The sequence below is a fragment of the Manis pentadactyla genome, chromosome 3, assembly GCF_030020395.1.
Source record: "Manis pentadactyla isolate mManPen7 chromosome 3, mManPen7.hap1, whole genome shotgun sequence".
Taxonomy (NCBI): domain Eukaryota; kingdom Metazoa; phylum Chordata; class Mammalia; order Pholidota; family Manidae; genus Manis; species Manis pentadactyla.
In genome coordinates, this window is record NC_080021.1 from 202,856,327 (window position 1) to 202,877,115 (window position 20,789).

At 45.8% G+C, this 20,789-nt stretch overlaps 1 protein-coding gene across 1 annotated transcript; it reads right to left on the reverse strand.

Moving 5' to 3' along the window:
- Nucleotides 1–2,572: 2,572 nt before the first annotated feature.
- On the reverse strand, nt 2,573–20,440 carry TNFSF15 (TNF superfamily member 15). The gene is made up of 4 exons (XM_036915524.2): nt 20,007–20,440; nt 7,805–7,844; nt 7,016–7,063; nt 2,573–3,782 (listed from the first exon to the last, which is right to left on the reverse strand). Exons 1-4 carry the CDS (start codon nt 20,229–20,231, stop codon nt 3,328–3,330), a joined length of 768 nt encoding a protein of 255 aa, XP_036771419.2. The 5' UTR covers nt 20,232–20,440; the 3' UTR covers nt 2,573–3,327.
- Nucleotides 20,441–20,789: the final 349 nt, after the last annotated feature.

Genomic DNA, 20,789 nt, shown 5'->3' on the forward strand with positions numbered 1-20,789 from the left:
GATAAGCATCGTGCACAGTGAGCTAGTTGAATTTTTATAATCCAGAGGATTGTTGACGAGCACAGAGGTGGAACTTCCTCTGGGGTGACGTAGTTGACACTGAAATGGAGCCAAGGGCTGACATGCCCTATTATTGAACCGAACCAGGTACTTTTCAGGATGTGACACTCTATAGCTCTTCACAATCCACTGTACTTGAGTCAAAAAATTCAGGAATTTTAGTAGCTTAAGCATTTCCATTCTGCCAAATAGATTCTAAACCATGCTAGAGTCAAAATCACAGTGACCCCATGCATTTTGATCATGGTTCCTATATTTGCTGAGAAACACAGGCTTTTCAAAGTACCTCTGGGTCTTTGATAAAGTTATAATATTTTTAAGGGTGTTGATGGCCTGAATTTGGTCCAGCAGATAATAACTTCTCTGTATATATGGCTTAAATAATGGATTCCACCATAGAAAATGTTGTCTTTGTTTTCTCCCTCTTTATTTATAGAAGACTGTCTGAGTAGCTATTTAAAAAAAGCACTTAGAATAAACACAAATCATTTTGTTAATGATCACCCTTCAACAAATGGCACCCATTTTCGTGATGAGAAAATATCCATGTGCCTAAAGTTAGCTAATTAATTAGCTAATACATCCAAAATAAACGAAAGGGTCTTCAGGCAATGGAGGTGCTGAGCAGTTAGAATGAACCATCTGAGACTAAAATAATTTATCTTTGTGTCCCCATGGTGAGTAGGTACTCAGTGGAATTGATTAGAATTCAGTGTTTTGAGAGACATTGAACCAGTAAAGCATTTCCCTTTTCAATTAATTATTTCCTAAAGCATATAAGCATGCTCCTTTTTCCCTTCCAAATCTTTGAATGCATTCCATGTACTCCTTTTAGGGGACCATTACATGTTCTTAAAAACCGTTTTCCCACCTCATTTTTAAAACTGCACTCATTTTTACCATGGAGATAATGCCTAGGAAGCAGAAGTTCTGACTTGAGTCCTGCTAGAAAAATCTGGCTGGACCTTTCTGAACAGTAAAAGTATATCATAGAGAATTTAACAAATTCAGCAGTGAAAACTTGAGCACAATACATTCTTCAATAAACAAGCTTATGGCAGGAACAAAATAAATAGCTGGCAGGGATTTTTCCAATGCCTTCAAGTCTCTTAGGATGGTAGAAAAGTCCTATCTCTTGGGTAAATTTCTAAATCCACCAGATCTCCTATGGAACAGAGGGCAGGTTGGAAAATCCTTAGCACCAGAGTTCCTTTTAGTGGAGGAAGAGAAGAAGGTGAGCAGGCCACTCTGGCAATCCCATTCAAGCCACTCCAAGTTGCCTCGGGCTCTCAGTAAATGCAGACGGAGCATTTTATTTTCTTAATGGGGTGTTCTGATCCCCGAGCCAGACTAGAGTCATTGATAAAACTTTCCTGCTCTACCAACAATTATTGTTCTAGGAGTCCACTGGGGGAACAGTCCCTTATCAAGCTGGTTTGGAGTTCCTGAGAAAGCTTTCCTTCCTGCTTTAGGTGACGGGTAAGTCCTCTGTCTGTGATGCCCTTTGCATGAGGCCATCTGTTGTCCGCCCACCTTCTTCACTTCCTTTCTGAAGACTCTTCCAAACCCGGTGGAGGTGACCACACTGCTCTCTGTGTTCCCATTGAGCCCTGTGCTCTCTGGGGAGGCCTGAAGGCCTTAGAGCCTTAACCTCCCAGAGGAAATGCCAGAAATTAGTTTTTATTTAATTGTAATTCAACAAATATTGATGGAGTACTGCCAACTACCCATCATGCTCGGAAGTCCCATGATGCATGTCTGTGCCTCTGTGGTCTCCTGGCAAAAGGGTGAGAGTGGTTTCAGTGCCAAGTTTGCTTTCCAGGCCCGTCTGTGAGGTCTCCCACGATAGGGAGCATTCAGAGCCAGGCCCAAGGTACTGGAGGTCACCATGCCCTCCTGACATGCCCTCAGACTTCACAGAATGCTCAGAGCTAGCAGAGCTCTCATTTGATCCTGGGAAACTGGGTAGCAAATTCCTGCCTTACAGACAAGTCCACAGAAGCTAGGAGAGCAGAGATGCCCCTCTGACCCTTGACATATGGATGCAGGAAAATCATATAAATTCGAGGATGTGAACTCACTGAAGCACAGAAGGGACCTTTTCAATGTCCCGTCTACCTTTTAGGGAAGAAGCCTTGGGTGGGCTGACTGGCTAATCCCATATTTAAATCCCTTTGAATATTTTAAGAGGAAAAACACCCATGTAATACTCTGCATTTAAAGTTGTGAATTAAACCTCAAAGCAGATCTAGGTTAAATGCTCCAGATTTGGTGATTCACTTTTTTTTTTTTTTTTCACCCTATAGAGTAACCCCACTGTCCCCTGGCATCAATCAAATGTGTTTTATAGTTGGCCTAGTTAGTTAGAAACCTGCCTTCAAGTTTCTTCAGTGACAAAATCAGCTGGATATCTTACAGAGTCGGGAGAGCTCCAGAAATCTTACCTAACAGTGTCAGATGATATATGTTTTAGGATTTGAAGTTCGTCCTTGGAGTACGCTGAGTGATACGCGACCAGGAGCCATCCACTGGTATTCACGTAAGTTCTGAGCAGAGCCTGTCTTGTTCTCGTAGTGTCTTCTGGGTTAAGGGAGTGCCCAGAACATAAAAGGTACGCAAGAAAACTGTGCTGCGTAAATGCTATTGGTGTATTTTTGATATGCAGATGATGCTCAGACTAGCTGGTTCTGATGCCTGTGTACATAATAAAAGGTAGCTTCTCTCATTTGCCACAGATGAGAATTGAAAGCGAATTTCTCATTTTGAGACCGTTCATGGGAAGTACCAACTCTCTCTTCATTTTTTTAGGCAAGGCATTAAAGTATGTTTGTGAACACTGATGAAAGATTTTGCCTCTGAAGGGTTTACACTGTTTTCTAGAGCTTTGGATTGTGTTCAAGGCTCCTGAACTGGAAGCCAGTGCTTCAGGGTCGAATTGTAGAGTGGGCCCGCTGGTGGCAAACATGTAGTAGGCAGGTGTGGAAATGTTCCAGAGAGGTCTTCCATTCATTTGGTGACGGTGCTTTAATGTTTAAAAATTCACCACTCTTCCAAGAAACCACAATATTATGTCTCTTCTCTTCTGCCTTTTTTCAATTAGTATTCTTACGAGGAAGGCATAAAGTGTGTAAAATTTTGGGCCCTACATTTCATAGCTGTCTCTGTGGAATGTTCCCCACCAAAAAACTCCTCTGGTTCTAATCACATGTGTCAAGAGAAAGGAATTAGGAGGCAGAGGACCTTTACACAGTGACATCTGCCTTGCCGCTATAGCAAGAAGGCACCGAAGAAGGTTTTATCTTCTTTTGTGTAATCCACCAAAGTGATATCACTGACATTCACCATCAGCTTGTCTCCTTCTTGCAAGGAGAACATGGCTCCTAGGTAGATGGGTTGGAACCAGTTGCTGCCTATTTCACACACTGACTTGGTGCCCATCAGGAGCTGGGTTGGCTCAGGGTAGCTGTCTGTTACCTTGGTGATGACCACGATGATGGAGTCCGGCTTGTTCAGTTGGCTTCTTTGGCTGATGCCCCCACACTCAGATGTGGTCCCTCGGAATGTGACCTGGGAATAAACAAAGTAGTCTCCCTGCTCTGGGATCACCAGGAATTTATTGGTATAGTTCATCCGGTTCTTGGTGAAGGCCAGGCCAAGTTCATGTTCCCAGTGCAGAGCCGGGAACTGGTTTTCTAGCCGCTGTGTGGGAGTTTGTCTCACAACTGCAAAGACAAGAGAGGGGGTTAATTTGCTTGTGTCAGAGCCTGTGGACTTTGCTAGAAGGAATCTCCTATCATTTGCAAAGAGTAAAATGACTGAGTAAAACCAACAGCTAACAAGCTCCTTGAGGAGGAACAAGGGGAGGACATGTGGGTGGGCATACACATTTGTTCAGAAAGTAGCATTTTAGGCAGGTGACCTGGGGTAAATGACTTTGCCTTTCTGAGCCTGAGTTTTCTTCTCCGACACTTTGGAATTCCAGGGCCCTGTGCCCCTGGAAGGCAGTGAAGATTAAGAAATTTCCTCATTCTTGTGTCTCAGAAAACAGCTTATTGCAAACGACCACTCTTTCCTAAGTGACTTAGTTAAGACTGGTGGATGCACCTTCGTTACCTCTGACACAACCGGACCCTTCAAATTTCCTTTCTTTTTCTCATAAATAATAAGCTGAACAGTTTTACCCCCACTGATCCTTTGGAACAAAATATTTGTTAACTAAACTTAGGTTAAGCTCCTCTCCTTCCTCTAGGCCCTGAACTTTGGCCCCCCCTCAGCCTGAGCCAGGGTGCAGTCTCTCCTGAGAACAGGCCGGCCTCAGGGTAAAACATTCTCCAAGCCTATCGTGCCAACCTTTCATCCCACTTCTCCACGCCTTGTTCTCTTTAGATTTATTTTACTCCTCTCTGTAAAAGAAAAACCCCTTCAGCCTAACTAATTCTCGAGACACTTGCAGACATTACAGTCAGTTTTCTCTGTGGCACTAATCCCTTTCCTCTCCCGCTGCCTCACTTTGCAAAAATGCTTTTGCCTGGTCTCTCCTTACTAAGTCAGGATCGCTTTTTTTTTTTTTTGGCATATCTTCCCCCCCCAAAAAAAGGCAAAAGAGATAATACCTGTGGAAAGGGTTAAAAGAGGTGGTACATATAAAATCCCTAGCTATTAGGAATAGCCGCTGAATGAGATCAGCTTTTACTGGCCTTTTGTCTGGGACGACTCTGCTGCAAAGAGGACATTTCAGGAAGAGTCAGATGTTCCCTGTAACTCCCTTCCAATGAGGTGGTCCAAAGTCAGTAATGGCAGGCAGTAACTTGCCATTATAATAAAACAAATCAGCATGCAGGCCAGATATCGGAACCAGAGATTCAGAACATTTTGGAAATATTTCTCCCACATCAACAGGGCCAAAATACAAGCCAGTGTAGTTGACTGTGGAGTGGAAGGGACTGGGGTTCTGGGCCTCTTAGGCCCAGTGCCTATCCTGATTCTACAACATGTGAGGTTATTAATCAACCATGGAGGTTCCTTCTCCTGGTTCTCAGTGTCCTGTCTGTGAGTTGGAGATAGAGCCCCTCATGGTCTTGTTCTGAGGAATCAAGTGAATGAAAAAGTGTTATGGACATTTTTATCATGATGGCTGGCTACAACAGTACTCAATACATATTTATTTTCTTTCTCCAAATAAACTAGCATCTTTCACTATGACAGATTAAAAAACAAGCCTATTTCATTTTATATATTTTTATATGTTCTTATGTTGGCATTATTTACAAGTCTATATTATATACAACATATGAATGAATGCTTTTATGAAGTATGGCTAAAGCAGAAAAAAATGGATAGAATCAAACCATTGATTTCAAGTAAGAAAAACTGCAATAAAATCAATACTTTCCAGGAAAAATTAAAACATGTTTTAGTTTCCTATAACTGCTTTTGAAACCCATAGCAATCACAATTAGGTACTGTCAGCCACAGCTTTGGGATAGGTTAGGTTTAAAGAAGCATTTAGCAACCTTCACACTCAATAGTTGACCAGAAATCTGGTGCTTGGATTTTTCTAAAGCATCTTTCCCATTGCTGACTGGACTAGGGTTTATTTTGCAACTATGACACATGTTCAGTATGTGTGTGGTCTCCCCTGGCCCCTATACTAAATGGCCCCTAGAGAATTGTGCTGCTTCTTTGAAAAATCTGTGAAAGACATTTTTATTAGTCTCCCCAGATAATCTACTTCTCGGTGGATGATGCAGTAGCTTAAAAAAAAAATTTCTCTCAGATGATGCAAAAGCAAAAATTATTTAGTCTCTAGACAAAGTAAGAGCTGTTAAAGTGGCATGCAATTAGCTATGTCAACACAGCAGCAAGTGGGAGTTTGGGTAGGAAGTATGTTGTGATGCAAACAGTGCAGGTTTGAGAGTGAAGCCCAAATCTTCGCTCTTCCTAGTCATGGGAGATGGAAGGGGTGAATTTAGTAGCCCAAGCCTCAGTTTCCCCTCTCACTGGGATTCTATGCAGACTAAATGGACATAAAATGCCTACCACAGTGCCTAGACCATATTACCTGCTCAGGAGAACCTAGCTTCCCTCCCCAGTGTCTGCTCTCCCCATTCAGTAGGAAGAGGGGTGGCTTCTCCATACTCAGTCTTAGAATTGCCTGCCCAGCCTGTTCAACCTCCCATCCTTAGAGGCAAGCAGAAAGTGATGGTGACCCGGCATCTCCCTGGTCCTAATCCTTACTCAGGACTCACCACAAACAATTTCCTCTTGGTCAAACATTAAAACGAATGTCTTGGGCCACAAGGATATCCCCCTATGGGTTGCAAATTTTCTTATAGGTCAGAAAAGTATGCTTTTTAAAATTTATTTTAGCTCTCTAAAGTTTTTTGATGGGTTGTTAGCATATCTTTGTGTACTCTCTTGCTCTTTTCTCTGAAGTTCTAGGGAGATGGACAACTCCAGGTGTGAGATGCCAGGAATTTTGACACCAGGCTTGGGAAGCGGCCAACTGGGGATAGTATGAGATGGCTCTTGATCTCTTCACATCCGTGAAAATTCTTTGGAAATACTTACCTGAAAGTAAATGTCCAATAACTTCATCTTGAACAGGGCACAGATAAACCCAGTAAACTGGCAACTCAGGGGATCTTTAACCAGATTTGGAATTACATGAATCTCTGAGTCTGAGGAAAGGCATTTCTGAAGGAATCAGTGTGTGGGAATAGAAGGGAGAGACAGTAGAGAAATGAAGAATCTGAAAGAAATGACCAGGAGTCATGGGGCTTTGGACTTGTACAGGGAGAAAAACATCTGAAATCTTCGACTGACAGGAGGAGCCTACTACCAAAGGGTGTGGTTCCCAGTTGGAAGTTACTAGAATGAGTTTTGGCAAACACTCTGAGAGAACTCTCAGGCACATGGTGGATGGTCTCCTGGAAAATGTACCAGCGAGACGTACCTGTCAGGTGTGCTCTTGGCTTTTCTCCACCGGCTCCAGGAGATCCATCTGTAAGGAAGAGACAAAAATGCTTTGTCTGAGTCAGAGGGTGACCAGAGGGAAGACGGCACGTTGAGTTGCATGGTGCCTGCAACCTGAGAGAAATATTCCTCCCCTCCAGCTTGGCCCAGTTCCACTCCTTTTTTTTTTTCAGGGACAAGGGAGTCTCAGGGGACAGAGTCTTCAGCACAAATGAATCTTGCCCCATAACTTTGGGCAAGTTATCTAAGCCGTCTGAGGTGCTGTTTTCTCATCTGTAAGATGGGCACACCAGCTCCCACCATGGGTGGAGAGTGCTCAGTGATTGCTGGCACATACTCGATGCTCAATAAAAGTTGCCTCCCCTCCCCTCCTGCTGCTTCAGTGGGAGCAAACTGGCCTTTTGCCTCTTTGAGGGTCCCTGTGACCCTGTCCACGGAGGCATCTGGATGGAACACAGGTGGGATTAGGCATTATTCTAATACCTTTATAGGAATTAGCTGATTCAATCCACACTAACCCTGGGAAGTAGGTACTACTCTAGCCATATTTAGGTCAGTAACTGAGACAGAGACAGGTGAAATTATTTGCCCAAAGGCCATCAATTCCATAGGCCATTCACTTGGCTAGGCACCAGTTTACCTTCTTAGTGACTGGGAAGGAGCCTCACTTCTCTTCTGGGTTTGTGGCCCCCGAACCTCCTAAATACCAGAACGATTAGATAAATCCTTGTTCCCCTCTAGCAAAGGTGTTAAGTATGAACACACTTACAAGCTCGCTGATGTGAAGGTCCAAACTCCTGTCTTGGAGTCTATTGGAAAGAAAGTCATGGATCAGACCATCTGCAGCCCTTTTGACCCCAAGACCCACACAGCTGCCCATAGGGTGGGCATGTTCCTGATATCAAGCCTGGGGACTCCGAGCTGAGGGAAATGGGAGTGAGAAGACACAGTTGGTGGGAGTCCTGCCCCCAAGCTCTCCCTCCCCTTAGGCTTCTCTCTGAAGCTCAATTTTTAAGTTCTGTCCTGACAGCTTTTCCTGTTTTGTTCTAGGGCACTCTGACATCTTCTCATTGCTATTATTAGAACAAATGATGGCACTTCCTTTATTTTGTTTTCTTACCACAATTTAAAAATTGGAACTACTCTAAAAAAAGACACAGAAAAAGAAACAATGGCTCTACTCTCCTTCTCATTAGCCTCAATAACTCTTCCTTGCTTCCATGCATTACACGAAGACTTCCATCCTTGCAATCCCAGTTTGGGGGCCACTTTGATACCACGCAGTAGTGGAAACCTAACTGCAGACAGCCCTGAGGTTGAACGTGACCTCCATCACTTATTAACATTAAGATCTTGAGCAACACTCATTTCCTCTCTGAGCTTTGGCGTCCTCATTTGTAAAAGGGGAATCCCTAGATAACTCCCGGTTTGAGGGAGGGTCAAGTCAGAAAAATGTCTGAGTCAATGCAAAGGACACAAGGAAGACAAAGGAACGACCACTCACATGCCTGAATATGAAGCTCAGGAGCAAACTCAGCCCAGACTCCCTTTCCTCCCCAGCCACGCTCCCAACCTCTGCGGGAAGGCAGAGATCTGGTCTTTCAGTGACTGACTCATTTCATTGTCTCTCCAGCTCCCTTTGCTTCCTGATTCTGATAACGGTGCCACTACAGCTTCTCTTCTGTGACCTGGCCTCAAATTTGCTTCTTTCTTCTTCTACAGACCCAAGCTTTCACTGCCCTTTTGTAGTTTTTCTCATTTATGTCTTCCCTCCAGGACTCAGCACTCTGTCCTTTTGGATTCTTCCAACAACAGCCTCCCAACAGGTCTTCCTGCATCTGGTTTCCCCTTTTCTCTCGTCCATCCTCTAGCCTGCCTTTGGAGGGCCTTCTCTAAAGCATCGCTTTGCTGAGACACAGTTCTATTTCCAAAACCTTCAGTGATGCTCCATGGCCTTCAAGACACAACCCCAAATACTTAACTTGGCCTTCAAAGTCTCAATTTAGCCTCCCAGTCTTGTTACCCACGCCTGTCTAAGTCCTCTGTTCTCCAGCCATAAGAGCAACTACAGTGAAGGACTCAGAGGACCTGAAGAGTGCAGTCGTGTAGCTGCCATTTACTGAATGAGTGGTGACACTGTGTTATGCTAAGCCTGTCACATGCATCCTCCTTCAGCTTTGCAAAGACTTTCTGAGGTGGATGCTGTTCACATCCTCGTGTTGAAAATGGGGCTCAGGGAGGTTAAGTAACTCGCCCAATGTCCTACACCTGGAAAATGCAGGAGCAGGCTTTTAACTCAGGCCACCTGACTCCAGGATCTCAACGCCAAAGCCATTGCACCTTACAACTTCTGACCGAGCTTCTCATCCTGTGAGGTGAATGGGTAACTACCAGCAGTTCCATACACTGTGATAGTAGGGGAAACACAGAGGTCAGAAAATGGGAACCTGGCCCCGAAGTGGGGGAATCAGGGGGAAATCACCAGTGGACTGAGTCTTCCATGTATTATCCAGGTGATAAAAGGTAATGAGCATTCCAGACAAGGAATGGCTTGTGCAGGAGTAAGGAGGCCCGACAGGGCACGAGTGAAAGCAACTGGGAAACTGTAAGGATTTCTTCTGCTAAATGAATGCGTTATGTACATTTGGCATATGGTCATGAGTATGATGTGGTCTTTGAAAATCTAAATCCAACTGATGTGATTATTTGTCCAGCATCAATAACTTTGGTGGGCTTGGTGGGGATGGGGGAGGAGAAGCAGTCTAGAAATGAGCTTATACTGTACTCTGTTTCCTTACTTGCTACTGGCAGAGCTGATCAAGGATTGGTTCTTTGGCAAAGGCAGAAAACTGAAGGTGGGGCTCTTGAAGAGAAATGGGAGGAGTTTGGTTACATTCCCCTGTGTAGGAAATGACACCTGCCCTGGGTGGCCTTCTGCTTCACTTAGTTCTCTGCTGAGAAATCTTCTTGAACACTCTGCTTATTTGTGTTTAAGCAGATACCCAGCTAAGAGTCTGGGGCATTTCTTTTGACTCAGAGTCCCCTTGTCATTAGCATGTATTTGGATTTCTGTAACTTGGGCACACATTTTATCTTCATCTATGGGTGGATGTGTCTGGATTTTAGTGCCCAGAGTTCCAGTAGACATCTCAAGGCTGTAATAGTGCCAGGTGGCCAGAGGTGAGGACCACAACATTCTAAGAGTCTCCAAGAAGAACATCAGCTGGGACTCTTTCCAAGAACAAAATCCAGAGCTTTCCATGGGCTGTTTGTCTTAACAAGGATTGTCTATTATATAACAAGGAAGACTATTATACAGGAAACGGGAATGAATGAAGAGGAGATTTGAGAGGAAGACATACTAGCTTATTTTGGGAGAGGTTTATGCATTTGAGCAGACTCAGTGCCTACACTCAAGATGGTGCTGGCAACACGGGCCAATAAAATGCCTTCCCGTCCTCCAACCCTTAATTATCTCCATCACTTCTGGGTTACTCTGTGTCACCAAGGAGATGGTGGCTTCTGAGAGGTACTGGTCACTGCAATATTAACTTCCCAGACTGAATAGACTTGGAGTCCAAGAGCACTCCAGAAGAATGTGAATTATTCCAACTTTCATGCCTTCTCAAACTACTGACTGAGAACCAGGATCCAGTTTTACTTCCCCTCCTGAGCATTTATTACCCCTTGAAGTGATATGACTTATGTGTGTGTTTACTGCTTCCCCTTCTGAGGTAGAAGTCAAGCTGCATGCAGGCAAGGACCTGGGCTGTCTGTCTTGCTCATGACTATATTCTTGGTGCCTTGGACGAAGCTGGGCACTTTTGCTGCCTTGTCCAACCTACAAAATATGCAGATGCTCAGGCAGCAAAGAGAAGAGAAGGGGGAGTAAAGTTCAGCATCAGTGATTTTAGTCAGAGTTGTTTAATCTAACAAACTAGGAAAGAGAGTTTTTTAGGACACGTGCAAAGTTTTGCGTTTTTTTTAAATAAAAAAAAATTAATTATGTAGTGGTGGGTAGCCATAATCTTTTAGTAGTGGGGCCTCTAAAGTTTTCATCAGGCTCCGCTTGGAGTAGAGTCATGGCTCTAGAAATGTTTGTGAAAGTTGCAAGTGTTGGCTGGAGTCAGAGCCGGAAGAGGCAAATGTGTACATGCGTGGGTGTATATGTTGGCGGGTAGTGGCTGCTCCCACCAGCAGTTAGGACTCAAGCCAGCCATGACCTATTACTATAGGTGTTTTAGGAGAGGCTCTAATATTTCAAACAGGGAAGAAGGAAGGGTGGGAAGAGGAAGAGACTACTACCTAGTGGGTGCTCACTGGGTGCCAATCGTGTGCTGACATTTGTGTGTGCTCCTCATCGAATACCCCAGCTACTTTCAAAGGAGGGCATCACCTTTTCACAGCCTCTGTGAGCCAAAGGTTATAGAGTAAATGGAGGGCCTGGGATTTGAACCTTTAGATCAAGTACAGACCCTGGCACATTATCAGGAGCCCCGTAGACATTAGTTGAGTACACACAATGGATGATTGAACGTGAAGCGAGATGGTCTTTGAGATTCTGTTATTGGTATTTCCCCAGAAAAGTCCCTTGAGTGTGTTTTAACTAATGACCAATTTAGCCTTTCTCCCATGTTCCATAGTTGCTCTCCAGTATATTCATAAATGGGAAGAGAAGCTGTCGCAAATGCCACAATTGCAAAGGCAATAAATGTTTTATGACCGATAACATTCTCCCAGCACTTCTAGAAGAAATACAGAGGTATCTGCCTCCTTGCCTTTTTCTCTTGCTTCTCCTTGTTTGTACTTGCCCAGGGATAAATATTCAACCAGGAAGTTTTTTATTGCAAGGCCGTTTCATCGTCCCCAAGGTGCACTGGACAGGGCTTGACCTGCAGCATTCAGAGTGGTACAGAGCAAAGAATGTGGTATTTGCAGCCAAGCAAGTGTGGAAATCCCGTTGTCTGATTTCCTAGTGGCCTGACTTAGGCATGTGAGATTCAGTTTCCTCATCAATAAAAGCAGACAATGATTCTTCCCTCGCAGGACTATTGTGATGGCTAAGAAAGACTGTCTACATAGAGTGGATATCCAATTCATTTTCCATCTTTTTCTGGGCTCAGTAAACACTTATGGTATGAATTGTTGGTTCTGTATAGCTTCCCTTTGGTTTCATTACTTCAGTGATAAACAGAAGCCACCCTTGGGTCTCTTTATGACCGGTGGCAGATATGGATCCTCTAGGAGTCCTGAAGCCTTTCTCCTTCTCCCAACCGGAGAGGCTTTTCTTGGTTCACAGTTTGCTTCTGGACGTCTGCCTTTAGAGAATGCAAAGGCATAGAGGAAATGGTGTACACCCCCCAACCCATTTCAAAACCCAGATTTGCTGCTTCTGTCGGCTGCTGGGCCTCATTAAGGAGACCAGGCTGGGAGTAACCTCTTGCAGCCACTGTACCCTGCAGATCCTGTGTGGTCTGTCAGGTGGGGACGCAGGAGCTCTCAGCACTGCACATTGAGTGACGTGCATGTTTATTTTACCAGGTGAGTTTGGGACTTGCACTTTCAGCTCGCTCTGCCTCCCCTCCTTTGCTCCTGTGGGGCACAATCACTACCTCTGGTTTCTCTGCCCTTTGCCCGAGGCCTGACCTTTGGAATGAGTTGGGCTTCTCTTCCCCATGTGCCAGGACTTCCTGGGGCTACAGCTGGGGCAGCGCCCAAGTGCTCAGTGTTCTGCAGTTTGAAAAACTTTTAACTCAACCGTCTGTTTCGTCTAGACAACGCTGAAAGGGGATGATTGTTTCTGGCCTCGTTCCCAAAGAGGAAACAGCGTGCGTGAGATAAAAGGGCTCAACCATGGAGGGGTCAGTGGGGAAGTAATGTTGCCTGAGCATCTACTTCACAGCAATAGCTTCCTGGACACTTGCAGAATTATTAGCACAGTGCTATGAAGGAAGTGTGTTAACCTCCCCATTTTTCAGATGAGGAGTGTAGGCTTATGGAGGTCAGGTACTGCGTGCATCCCTCCAGCAAATACTTGGTGGGTACCCTCTGTGTGCCAGGTAGAAGCTAGGTGCCTCCAGGTGGAAAAGGGAAATAGCCTTTATAAAGCACTTACTATATGACAGGCACTTTTTAGGGTATCATTGTTAAATCCTCTTGGCCATCCCAGAAGTGAATAATTTGCTGGGTTCATACTCAGAGGCAAGCTAGCACAGCAGTTAGGAAGAACACGTGTGGTGAATTTGAATCTCAGTGCCCAACTCTGAATGTGTGACTCTGGGCACATGGCTTAGATTTTCTAAGCCTCAGTTTCATCATCTCTAAAATGGAGATAATATTAGCACTTTCCTTATTGTGTGATTTTTAAGGATTAACTGAGATGATGCATGTAGTAATAAGAGCAAACATGTATTGCACGTGTTTCTATGCCAGACACCATGCTAAGGACTTTATAGGCATCATCTCATTTCCTCTTTTCAAAACCCTAAATATGAAAAGCCTCAGAGTGATGTCTGGTATATAACAAGCTATTATAAAATCACAGCTGTGATTTGGCAGAGCCATGTCCTTCTCTCCAGTCCGCGTGCCACTGAAGCCTGAGCTGGCATCACCAGGAGTCCTGTTGGTCTGAGCAGAGACTGAAGGGTCTCAGGGCATGTTTGGGGAGAAGAGGGGCACGGGGAGCAAGGGCCAAGGGCCTTGCAGGATTTTCAGGAAGGCGTGGGAGATGGGAGGGAACAAGGAGAACGTGAGGAGAATGTCTACAGATGATTCCTGAAATAGGACCTGGAAGGGAAGGACAGAGATGGGCTGTGGTGCCACTCTGGAAAGCAATGCCTCGTGCAGCACCCCCTGACAATGCACTGTGTGGAATGAGTGCCAACTCTGTGCCAGGGTGGGGCTGAGCCAGCAGGAGCACAGACTGTGTGTGCAGGAGCAGTGCTGGGGGGAGAACTGTCCTCGGGGCACCTGTGGCCCAGAGTGGGGCCTGGAGACCCATCTTGAGGGCTGTGGAGACCACCAAAAGCCACGAGAAGGCCCAGGCCATGGTCCAGTGCAGCCGAGTAAAGAATGGATTGGACTATGGGTTGAGGGTGTGAGACGGGGTGGAGGAGCCCTGGAGATAGCTCACAAATATCAGAGACCGGGGAAAGCCCTCCCACGCCCTCATCTGCTGGCTGGCCTGGGGATGGCAGATTCCAGAGCAGGTGGAGCTGTCATGTTTGATGTGATTTCCATGAACGGGGAAGTTCCCGGGTCATAGTAAGAATAGTTGCTACCATTTACTAATTCCCCACCCCCTGCCAGACTCTTTAAAGACTCTATTTCTAAGTATCCCATTTCACACACAAAGAAGCTGAGGACCAGGGAAGTTAGGGAACATGGCTAACTAAGAAGTAGCTAGGTCAGAATTCAAACTGAGTTTGAACTTTTGACTCATGATTTTTCTAAGATGCAAATCTACCTGATACTCCCCAAGAGTCTCAAGTTCCTAAAACATTTTACTTACTAACTCTATATTTTTTAGCACAGGTAACTCACGTATTTTGTACAAGAGGCTATAGGTTTAAAGGGTCTCCCTCTTCCCCTTGTCCCCACCTGGTTCCTCCACCTGGATGAGAGCAGAGTTACCAGTCTCTTTGTCCTCATCCTGAAACAGTCTATGCATTTATAAACACATTCATGTATGTGAATATATATTCTTTTTCAGAAAATAAAGTGTCCCTTGTTTCATATGCTGCTATGCACTTTAGTTTTTTTTTTTTTTTGCATAATGCTGTATTTTAGAGAAATTCTCTATCCTTACATATAGAGATGCCTCATTTAAAAAAAATAGTGACAACTGCATTTTTCCATTGCATGGAAGCACCAGAATGTATTTAATTGATGCCATATTTATGGGCACTTCATCTAAAGGCAGTTATCCCAAACTTTTTCAAATCTAATTTTGATTTCCGCCCTGCAAACTTACCTGAGTGAGTTAGAAACTTGACTCTTTCCTTACATAACCCCTAAAGGAAGAGTCCAGTTTAAAATATATTTTTTTAGCAGTCCCGGTAACTGTTTTTATTGCAGCTGATAAAAGCCTGGAACATTCCTATTCCAGTTGCTGTTGCCTTTCCAATATCTGATCTGGGCACCCAGCAAGAATGGAGTCAGTGCTGTTTGCCGGTAGAATGATGCCAAGCAACCATGGAAATAGAGTCTAGTTCCATCTCTTCCCCCATGCACTCCCTGTGGCCCTGAACTTTTCCTTCCTACCTCTGATGCTAAGGTTTCTTCAACTGTAAAATGAGGAGATTGGATTAGATTAAGGGTTGGCAAACTTTTCTTGGAGAGGGCCAGATAGTAAGTATGAACTGTGCAGGCCATATGGCTCTGTTGCAGCCACTCAGCTCTGCTATTAAGCATGAAAACAGGCATGACACTGTAAGCAAATGGGCGCAACTGTGTTCCAATAAAACTTTAGAAAAACAGGCAGTGGGAAAGATTTGGCCCATGGGTCATAATTGCTGACCCCTGGACTAAGGGCATTTCTAGGTTTTAATTTCTTTAAGTCTGGGAAGAGCTTTCCTCTTCTACTTAGAGAAGGGAAAGGGACAAACATCCAACTAGTGCCCATATTGCCAGGCCCTCACTAGGGGCTTTGTGAGGATTACTTGGAATCCTCCAGTCACATAGGTATTATAGGAAAATCTGAAATTCAGAGAGGTTCTCTGCTTTTCTCACTCTCCTCCCTTTGAGCTCCTTTGATCTTCCTTTACTCAAGCCTCAACTCCTCTCTGTGTTAGATTTGAAAGATTCACAGTGATGCCAACTCCTGCGTTTGTTATAGGACAAAATGAAAAAGTGCCTTAGGGCAGTCTTGGCAGAAGGAACAACCAGGTAAAGACCAGACTGGGAGCAGCAGAGCGCTGGGGAGGCTGACGGAGGCCAGGTGGCTGAGAGGCCAGTGATGGGTCAGGAGCGAGAAAGGGGAATGGCACTGGATGTGGCCACAGAGAGGTCCCTGCGCCTCCCCAACATGTGAGGGCAATCTATTCTTTCATCCATAAAAAGGGGCAGATGGAAACATGATCACAGAGCTTGATTGTGGGTGGGGAACTGTGGATAAAGTGAAGGTTTCTGTGGCCAGGATTCTCACCTGGCCCTTGTTGGCTAGTTTGCTACACAGGTGTGGGCAATGCATCGTATTGACTCTATATAAGGAGCCCTGCCCAGTGCTATGGGCTACACGGTGGCGCGGTGGCAAGGCTGCAGGAGAGCAGAGGCTGGAGTGGTGGCAGTGCAGGCAGAGAGGCCCAGACCCAAAGACCGGTTTGCTCGTGCTGAGTGAACAGGATTTTAGTGATTGACCTGTCACTGTGGTAATGAAGTTGGGTATAACCCTTTCACCCTACGAACGTTCTACTGTCATTTCTTTGGTCTCATTGAATCCATAGTGAACTTGCCCGGGGCTGCAGCCCATTGGCAAGACAGGAGCCAACACAGAAACCAACACCTGAGTTGCCAGCTCTGAGACCTAGTTCCATCCCCTCCCTGTCTTGTGACCTTGGGTGCTCCACGGACTCTCTGGCTTCAGCTTCCTTTATGGCCAAATGTGATGCTCACACCCTCATTGCATCTCTGGGTTGGTGTGAATATCCAGGGGATCATGTCTGTGAGAACCCCGTACCTGTGTAAGATGTTACTAGTGTTATGTTGTCAGTGTTGCTGTTGTCATGAGTGTGTCCTCTGCTGCTGAGCTTGCTCCTCAGGGCTGTGAACACATTTGAAGAGCTGTGTTCAAGTTGAATTGCCTTGAGCCTGGGCCACTGTGGGAATGGAAAACTCATTCCATGAACAGTCTCATGTTTCATGGGTCTAGCAGACATCTGTGGGCAGGAGAAGAGGACCGTGTGGCTGGTGGCAGGAGATGAAGAGGTAAAGGGAACAAATGCTGGGACAACTTAGGTGGGGGCCTTGCCCCAAGTTGCAATAATACCTTCTATCATTAATTTTGAGAACTTTTTTTTTTTCCAGAGAAAGCCAATTAGGTAACACAGAAGGCCATCCTTTACAAGGTGACGTTAAGGATGAGCTGTGTGACAAATGGTGGTGTTAAGTCCCCTTACTTGAGGACTAGTTATTGTTTATCATGGGAATATGTATGTAAAGGGTTGTATTGCTTGGCTATATAAAAGGGTCTAAGAGTCCATTCTTCTGTGTAAGTGGTTCATTGCCTGTGATGTGCATTTGGCTTAATGCTTATCCAACAGTAAAAAGTATTTTCTTTCTCTACTACCTTGGTGGAGAGGATTTGGGGTTGGAAGAATTTGTTTTCCAATTCTATTTCCCCAATGTGAGCATGCCATGCTACCTCTCTGATCATCCTTACAGTCCTCCTTGGAGGACCACGGGCAGCTCTAACTTCCCGCAGCCCAGGAGTCCCGGGTGAGCTCTCTGGAGGATGAAATGAGATTTGCCTGTAAGGCTTCTCACTGGGAGGCCGGCACGAGGCTCAGCAATGGGTAATAGCTGCAGCCGCTTTTGTCTGTGATAGTGCTGATAGCATCATTCCAGGGCCCTTAGAGTGTCAGCCTGGCACTGCGGACGGGGGCCCCTAGCAGGCAGGCAGACGGCCTGGTTGTCAGCTCTAGCCTGGATGACCCCAAAGGCCTTGTTACCCCCCAGTGGCCTGTGCTTCCGGATGGGCTTTTACCTATAAGGGGGTTAGGGAAAATGGAAGTTCCTGGGGCCAGGATCCTCACCTGAACCTAAACTACTTGATGATGTAACTAGGCGACTGCTTCCACACCCGTAGGCAATAAGCTATTATTGACTGAGTCACTGTATAAAGAGCTCTGGGCAGAGGCGGAGATGGAGGGTAACAGACCTACAGATTGTTGGATGCAGACGTAATTCTAGTGCTCATCCTATTGCCAGGAGAACAAGCTGGCCATGCTTGCTCCCTGACTCCTGTGAGAGGCCTGCCAGTGGGGTGAGAGACTGGGAGCAGAGAGTGGCTGGGTTTTCCCTCCTGCCTCCTGCTTCCTCCGTGCTGTTTTGGCAGACAGCTTTCCTGTACTCAGCCCCTCCCGGCAGGCCCTCTCCTGCATTTTAGTTCTCGCTGGGCTCCTTTAAAACCCCTCCCTGCATCTGCCCCTGCAAGCCAAGTAGTAGTGACTGGCTGACCACTGTTGTTCCTCCCAGGATGTTTTAGTCTGTCTGCATCTCAGCAAATAGACCCTTCTTTGGACCCCTTTCAAATTCTTTAAACACTCTCAACTCTCTTCCTTGAATGGGCCAGATGTTTCTTTTCAGGACCCCGATTGCTACATGTGCCCTGGCCTCACCCTCATTCCCCTTTCTCTTTCTTCTGACACACCAAGTTATATGGCCCAGCCAAACCACAGCTCCCAATGGCCCACCCTGTGTACGTCCAGGGAGACTCATCTATCTGGACCAGAGTACAGTATTTGCCTTTTCATTTCTTGAATGCACTCAGTGCCATTCCCTCCAGGGGCTTGCTGTCTAGTGGCAGCCCATGTCCCAGACTCTCTTCCTGACCAGGCAAGTTGCTGACTGCCTCTGCACGGTGGCATTCCACCTGACAGTCTTCTAGTTCGACGAAGGCATTCCCTGGCTTCTGCCAACACAGGTGATCTCAGACATCATTTTGAGCAGAGGGAGTGTTTCCCTTAGAACCCAGGAGAGCTCAGGCTACTGGAGGCCACTCAATGCCTCATTCAAGAGCAACCAGTTTCTGGCTTAAGGACAGAGTCCCAGCATGCTGATTAGACATTGCAATATGGCTTCATAGCATCCAGTTCCCCTGGGAGTCTAGGGGTCACGGCCTGACCTCCTGCTCTGCAGTTCTCCTCTGACACGAATAGCATTTCCAGATCATCTGCATTTTCTGAGTTGATGGCATGTGGCCATGGATGCGGCCGCCTGAATCACGGTCTTTTTGCTGACCTGATCGGCATGGTGAGAGTTACACATTAGCCATGACTTGTTCTCTGCTGTGTCTCTCTGCTTTGAAGTCAGCCAGCACTGCTTTGAAGCCAGGTTTCCCACTGAAACAATTAAAAGCCTGTTTTCTCTTCTGGAATTTAATACTTTGAACTGAAATTAATCAGTCATCACAGATTATGCAGGAACATTTAAAGAAAAATGAGTATTAAATAAAACATTTTCAGGTTTTAAGGTTTTTGATATTCCTAGACCGGAATTATAAGTTTTTCACTTGGCACCTGTGAACCATCCCTACCACCGCACCCTTATCCTCCTGAGACTGTATATTCTTTTTTAACTAAGCCCCTACTCCCCCCAGGCCCCAGCATGACCTGAGAGATAATCAAGCAGGAGATTCCTTCTTGAGTGTTGAAAAGGAATATTTCTAAACCCAAGAAAGGGGGTTGATTAAATAAATTATAGCACATACAGGTACAGTAGTATAATATACCGATCTGTATCATAATGCTTCTGTAATATATCAACAATAAAATCACAACCTATTAGGTGACTCGAAATACTCCCATATTAAGAAATAGGGAATTATACACCTCAAAATGTTAATAGTGCTCACCTCTATGCAGTTATGGGTAGTGATAATTATCTTCTTTTCCTCATCTGTGTTTTCTAACTTTTTTTCAATGACCCTGTGTTAGTTATGCAATTTAAAGAGTTGTTTTTTTTTTTAAGAAAAAGAATGTTCCCAAGTTGTCAGTACATTATAATGATCTAAAAATATGTGACTTGAGATTGCTCCCATACAAACATAAAAAGGGACAATTCATTTCCTGGAAATATTGGGAATAAAAACCGAACTGGATCTCTCCACCCCTCACATTCTACATTTCCTTAGCCCGTCGAAGCGTGAAGCAAGGACCACGATGGATCACGGAGCTCTGCCCAGAGCTGCAGCCGTTGCCAGGCACCTGCAGAGGGTCCGCAGATCCCCCACGTCAGCGGGGAGTCTTGCTTACCTGGAACACACAGGCCTCTCCTTGGGCCCGGAGCTGGCCAACGAGCAGGTAGGTGGTGAGTCCCGCCAGGATGGGCAGCGCCACCAGGCAGCAGGTGAGAGCCCAGCGCGCGCTGCTGGTCCTGGCTGCTAGCCCGGCTCTGCCCTTGGGCCTGCAGCCACCGTCCTCGGGGAGCATTTCCACTAGGGCTGTCTCCCCAAAGCCCATCCCCAGATTCTCTGCCATGCTCCTGCTGGCCCGGGAGGCGCCTCTGACTCGGCCTGGGCAGAGAGACCCTCCATTAAATAGAAGCCCAGCTCTCACTGTGGGTGAATTAATCACTGCTACTCCTCCCCCTGGCTCCCCCCTCCCCCTGCCCGCTCCCCAGCACGCTGAGCCCCGCCCTGCTAGGGAATGCACCGCCTACAACAGAAACCAAATTGAGTTTAAGAAAAAAAAAAAAAAAAGGAAGAAGGGGAAGAAGAAAGCTTTCCCAAGTATATTTATATACAGTGTGTGCTCATGTGCTGCTGCCTTCGTTTACAGAAGGAAGTTAGGAAAGTCCCTGGAGGGGGAGAAAAAGAATTCATCAAGTCAGTGGGTGGGGCCGATTAAAACAGAGCTGTTCCTTGAGCTGGCAGCCTGCCAGCCATGCCAGTCTGGGGAGTGCGTTGCTTCTGGCAGTGAAAGTAAGGGATGGGGAGGTGTGTGCTGCGGCTTGCAGACTGGGAAATGGAATTCACGTTTGCATCACCACCTTGCAAAGGGCCTGCCTAGCTCCATGGGAGCTCACTGCCACTGCAC

Bases quoted from the DNA above. Each gene is read 5' to 3' on its own strand.
- TNFSF15 (XM_036915524.2), bottom strand. From the start codon at position 20,231: ATGGCAGAGAATCTGGGGATGGGCTTTGGGGAGACAGCCCTAGTGGAA. The intron at 7,845-20,006 runs GTAAGCAAGACT...TCTTTCCAATAG, and splicing joins GAGAGGCCTGTGTGTTCCAG to ACTCCAAGACAGGAGTTTGG. The intron at 3,783-7,015 runs GTACGTCTCGCT...TTGTCTTTGCAG, and splicing joins GCCAAGAGCACACCTGACAG to TTGTGAGACAAACTCCCACA.